Source organism: Haliotis asinina, chromosome 2 (genome assembly GCF_037392515.1).
Source record: "Haliotis asinina isolate JCU_RB_2024 chromosome 2, JCU_Hal_asi_v2, whole genome shotgun sequence".
Lineage (NCBI taxonomy): Eukaryota > Metazoa > Mollusca > Gastropoda > Lepetellida > Haliotidae > Haliotis > Haliotis asinina.
Genome location: NC_090281.1, coordinates 96,354,627 through 96,360,699, shown reverse-complemented (window position 1 = coordinate 96,360,699; position 6,073 = coordinate 96,354,627). Strand labels below are relative to the sequence as shown.

General features: G+C 40.4%; 1 protein-coding gene across 1 annotated transcript; it reads right to left on the bottom strand.

Moving 5' to 3' along the window:
• Positions 1–400: 400 nt before the first annotated feature.
• Positions 401–2,786, bottom strand: LOC137272135 (uncharacterized). Its single transcript, XM_067804489.1, has 3 exons — positions 2,669–2,786; positions 1,944–1,989; positions 401–1,040 (listed from the first exon to the last, which is right to left on the bottom strand). Exons 1-3 carry the CDS (start codon positions 2,784–2,786, stop codon positions 401–403), a joined length of 804 nt encoding a protein of 267 aa, XP_067660590.1.
• Between the last annotated feature and the right edge of the window lie 3,287 nt (positions 2,787–6,073).

Sequence of the window (6,073 nt, the reverse complement as noted above, 5' to 3'; positions counted from 1 at the left end):
TTGTGTGACAGTCTTAGTGAAAATCCAATTTCCTTCTGGGTTACAGATCACTTTCACATATTAGAAAACAAGTAATCTATGTCACAACAATTTCCATAGATCACTTTTTCACCTAATGTTAAAAATGAAAGCACTATCAGAAATGATTCCATGTATTTTCACCATGCTATGAATTCGACAACTTATATACTATCACCTCAGGTATTAATCATTGTATCAATAGTTCACTACAGATATGAATGTGCATATTTTACACAAGCCTACTATGCTATTATATTGTCCATACATTCTATGAACTAAAATAAAGAAATTGAATTGAACATGTTACAAATGTATTGGAAATTTGAACACACTTATATTGATTATCAATTCTCGATTATTTAAAAGAGAAGTCAGTTTCTTAGGTCCTCTTCCGAACAGAGGTGTTCTTGGTTGTCCGAAGAGGGATGGCTTTAGGTTTTGCAGATGGGATGGGTTTCTTTTCTGTTTTAAGACTTGGCTTGTCTTTTGATATAAGTCCTCTACCAGAAGGGGCCTTCGTCTTGCTCTTACTTTCAGTTGTGACCTTAGTGAAACTGTCTCCAGAGGCAGAAGGGTCTTTTGTTCCTGATTTTACGTTGATGAATGTTGTATTCTTGGATCTTCCGGTGCATAGTCTATGGGCCTTCTTTGCCTGTACTGTTGGAGCCACGGCGGTGTGATTTGCCCGATTCTTGTTTTGTGCCCGGTATGTCTGGGGGGCAGTTTGTGGCCGGAGGGCCGCTAGTTCACGGACAACAAGCTCGTGAGACGATTTCAGCTGCTTCAACTCTTCCTCTAACATCTTCCTCTGCTCCACTCCCGCGTGTTTCTCTGCCTCCCAGCTGCTGGCGAGTCTGTCCAGCCTCTGTTTCACTTCCTGGAAATCTACGGGCCCCATGCTGCTGCTAAGCATGTAGTTGAGATTGTCCAGTTTAAAATCTCGGAGTCCTAGGTCATGGTCTTGTTGCTTATTCTCCTGTCGCAGCTTCTGGTTCTCGTCCAGGAGATGATCAACAACTCTGGATGAGACAACAATATGATTCACATGAGTCATCCTACTCCCAGCAGATCTACAAGTTAATGTAAGACAATACCATCAATATTTAATACATGTGCTGTATTAAAACAATATTTCAGCTAAATATTCCCCGCCAATCACTCTCTACAGCGCCATGTCATAGTCACCACTAATGCGACGCTGAACTAACCTATGATCTCTGGGTGCTACGTGCCAGACACACATACCCCTTTCACCAACACTCGGAGTCATCACTAATTTTAATTTTTGCCCTCAACACCAAATGGAATCTGTTTCTAAGGATATTCAAGACTGGGCATTGTTTTTCGCTTGACATTTCAAATTTACCTTGATTTGAAAATATCAAACATCTCAACATTCGTTATATCGACAGGGACAAGTCCTAATACATCTTGTTGGTGTACGGACACATCACATGTGTAGGATAAAGCTGAGAGTCAGTATTCATAGACTTCAATGAATGCAAACTTAGGTGTTTACATAGAAATAATTGTGTAATCAGAATGTTAAGCCGTACGTAAACTCTACGATGCATATTTGAGTTGTAGAAAACCAAAGCTAGAATGTTCTTTTTTCGGTGTGTTCATAAACAATGAATAAGTCCGCCCGTCCATCCTGAAAGGAAAGGGACGTCGTGTTGGGTGGCGTCTCGTGTATAATAACTGAAGCTTCTTCGCCCCAGTTATGTTGAACCATGTTCATCTGATCACTTGAGCGCGTTGCCTATATACATGGAATGATTTGGGAAATACCGGCATACATGCTTAACAAATCTCACAATCGACAGAAATATGCACTGCAGTCACCATGTGAACCAGGTGTCGATTCAAACTATTATTGACCTGAACGGAAATGGAAGCTTTATGAAACTGTGCCTGCTTACCTTTCCACTACAATCCCAACTTGAAATTTGATCTCCATGTATCGAGCTGCAACAGCCATACGGATTGTGTAAACACCTGGACAGCCATGTGTTGAAGTTGGACAAATTGCATTTGTGGCCTATCGCGTGTACTCATACCATAAGCCAAGAATATTTTCATCAGTGAGGAATTCAATGGATAAGTTTGTTTTATTCATAAGAAACATCACATACAAAGTAGAACAACTAATAAAAAACAAAGCAATGCGGTACTCTGTCTCTTCTGGAGATATCAACAACGGGTAGAAATGGCATCAAATAATAGTCGATGTCGGCATATGGCTTGAGAATTTAATTGCATTTTCAAAATATATCTAATCTGCAGGAAAAATTACCTTTGCATAACACAGTTTGAAATGTACTAAAATTACTTTACACAATGCCTCAACTCTGACCTACACAATAGCCTTCTGCGTAGCAACGTCCTCTGAAAACAGGTCGTTTCCTAAATTGTTCCACAAGTAATGACAGAACGTTGGTGTGTGAGAAACATACTCGCCAACATTCAGTCTCGCGAGGTCTTCTTATATAATTCAAGGAACCATTTGACTTTGTCAGATTCATCACATCTGTGGCCAGTATTCTTTAAACCATATCGTGATAAAACTGAAATATTGTCCAAAGCGGTGTTAGTCTCACTTATTCAGTTGGACCAACTGTAAGCAGTTTAAAAAACATATAGCTACCAAGTAGATGTTCCCGTATATCCGATGCAGTTGGGCTGGACGGGCAGGGATCGGGTTCTTCCAGAACAGGAGAGAGGCGTGTCCCGTATTTCCACCGCTCTGCCCGATACTGAGTCATCTGTAGTGATAGTATCCATTCACATACTGTTCGCGGCAGGATGAAAGACTCATAAATGCTGAATATTTATGTTGTGGAAAACTTTGAAACATAGAAATGGCATTTGTTTATTCTAAAACAAATAACTTGTGTACGAATAAGAAAATGAAGATTTTTTTAAACTTGTAGGGAAAATCTTTGTATGTACTGTTCTATTTACACCTATTATGTTAGCATCAAAGACCAGACTTCTTAAAGCAGTAGAACCTTTTTGAAACAAATAAGCTGACCTTTCTAGCACAATTAAGAAGTATGCTTTCAATATGCATTGCGCATAGTATCAAACAGGCAAGTATTTTTCAATCATATATAAATTGGTTTTGAATACGAGTGTGTAAAGTGATTTTTCGGATGACTGAATACAACGCTATCAATAAAAAAAACTTCAATATTAGCTACATGAAGAGACTGTAGAAATACAAAGATAACAATACCTTCTGAGTAAAGTACAAATTCTAGTACTTTTTTCGGTTGAGTCCCATCCGGGATTCGAACCCGCACCCTCAGAGTCAGGCACCTAATCGCCAGCGCACAAAGTCAGCCGCCTAGTCCGCTCAGCCACCGCGACTTCCAGTGTGGAACCGAAAAAAGTACTAGAATTTGTACTTTACTAAGAAAGTGAAATCCCAAAAATGACATATGTTGCATTTGACCACTTTCTAAATGGCATCGTGTAATAATACCTTCTGAGATTGGAGTCAGATGTGAAATATCAGTATGATCAATCGTTAAGCGCAAAACCAACCCATGTTGATCTTCTTCGTCAAGGTACTATTCTGTGACGTCATCCCCTATATTTTTTGTCTGTGACGTCACAAGAGTTGTCTTTGGTCGAAACTTGGGTCCACTCGGTTTATTCCGTCGAGGCACATCTTATGTTGGAGCATGGACGCTACCTTAAATACTGTGATGGTTTCGTCAAACTACAAGCATGATTTCTGCTCATTCACTAACGAAAAATGTTCAGGGTATATTTTTGTTTCAAATTACACAAAGTATATTTGGGACCAACAACCTTAGTTCTCTAGAAGTGCGTACATACAGGATATTAAATGAGTGGTCACGCCATACTGTGTTTACGACACGAGAGCCTAAATGTTGGTATTTCCCGAGTGAGCCATCCTCGATATCTCCAGGCTACACTGTATTGGAGAGTTATCGGGGCGTGTAGCCTGGAGATATCGAGCATGCGATGTTTAGGCACGAGTCATTTCCTTTATATTCAGCGATTTTAAAGTCGCTTCTATCACTTTTGACAAGATTTTGACAGGGCGAATCATACATATGCTCTGTGCTGTAGTCGCAAACACATAGGAAGTTTGTTGGATGCATGTATGTGAAAGCTATCCTATTCACGAGAGGAGGTCGAACGGGTCGTGAAGATAGGCGAGTTAACTTGCTTCTTTGCGAGTGTTCGTATCTCCAAGGCTACTGGAGCTGCTCCAAAAATCCAACACTGGACTGTCTAGTCAAGACTAGAATATTTAGTCCGTCGCCTTGTAGCTATATAGCACTCCTTTGTTAAGAAACAGTATATGTGGGCTATTTATTACGAAGGCATGGTCGTTCAGTCAAGCGAGATTTTAGCCACGCCTACAGCCACGAGTGGTATTTCCAACCAACCAAAGTTAGCTCACAGTTAGAAAAAGAAACGAACGAAATTTCACGTGTGGTACTTCCCAAACATGCCCACATAAAACAGAGCGTGTTGCTGGTGAATAAATCTCGTTTATGCACCTGATGAGCATACACTAAAACACAACTGGGCACTGAGGAACGCAACATCCACAGAAGCACCCAGCTTATAATGACTTCCTCAGAATGAGTGAGCATAGTTTTACGCCGCTTTCAGCAACATCCCAGCAATATCAATCAATCTTTATTCCATACTGAAATATTCCAGTTTTGTCATGGTGGCTGACACCAGAAATGGGTTTCAACTTTCGCACATTCTACCCATGTTAGGAATCGAACTCAGGTCTTCGACGTGACGATCCTCAGAATGAGGTGTTCTTGACCAATGGCAGAAGAGCTGTGAAACCCATGTCCAGGCACCTTTAGCCCTCATATTTGGCCTGCTACAGGATATTGCATCACACTTTTACCACGTATTCTGTCGACCTGCCGAACGCAGTTCCCAGCAAACCACTTGCATCCCGGCTCTGGAGGTGAAAATGCCACAGAACCGGACTCGCCACAACATTCTAGGAGCCCAAGCCTGTTTCGCTCTATTGCAGAGGTTGTTGTTGATCTTTCTTGGACGATGATGGATTGAGTTGAGTTGGGCATACTAATCCCATAAACGAGATGTGGTGCTTAGGTGTTCGTTGAAATGACTTTCAGAGGCAGACTGGGATTCCTCAATGCGATTTATGGCAATGTTTCGATTGACACCTCTCAGTCTCGGCATTTCCCCGCTCCTGTAAGTAGACAGCAAATCACAACAGGTTGACGGACGTTTCCCCTTCTAATTGCCATGCATTGTCACCCATCGTGCTGAAACTGTTGTATAGAATACATGTTCCCCACATTATCATCATGCGTTTTGGGAAAGATGTGAAAAAAATACAATATAAATTCATTATATATGAAGCCTATGATTTTTAATTATAACAATTATTGATTGAAATGTATATGTCCTATCTATGTGAACTATTATTATCACTTTGTTTTCAACAGCACTGTAGTCTACCTCCTACGAACGGGACATTTCAAATGAGATATTTGTGTATAACTATCGTGTCATTTTCATCAGTTTATTGAGAATGGACATACAGACATGGAGTGAGACGGACAGCGCACATACTGCAGATACCCCTACCGAATCATTCAAAATGCAAGCCCTGGATACAAGATAATGGGTCCCCTATATACTACTGCTAGCCTTTAAAATGAACACATTTTACTGAAAAAAAAGTACACCCCGGTAATAGTTTAAAAAAATACAATGAAATGGAGCTTTAAGACTTTGGTCATTTTCAGAGCTAAGGAAATCTAAACTTGCCACATTTTCTAGACTTGCGTGGGCATTCTTGCATATATTTACTTCAGGTTTTTTTTGTACAACAGACTAGGTTCCCTATGGTTTCACCTGTTATGTACTAGTATTATTAAACATACTAACACTTATGCACGTTCACATTAAAAAAAATAAGTATCCGTGCACCAACACATCAATCTGCACCAGTTCGACTCTGTTGAGCCACACCCATCACTGTTTGTTGAGTGGTGTTGAACGTTCGCTGGAT

Excerpts from the sequence above, each read along its gene's own strand:
- LOC137272135 (XM_067804489.1), bottom strand. The coding sequence starts at position 2,786 with ATGACTCAGTATCGGGCAGAGCGGTGGAAATACGGGACACGCCTCTCT. Across the intron at positions 1,990-2,668 it reads TATACGGGAACATCTACTTG|CTCGATACATGGAGATCAAA; the intron begins GTAGCTATATGT and ends TGGCTGTTGCAG. Across the intron at positions 1,041-1,943 it reads GTTGGGATTGTAGTGGAAAG|AGTTGTTGATCATCTCCTGG; the intron begins GTAAGCAGGCAC and ends TGTCTCATCCAG.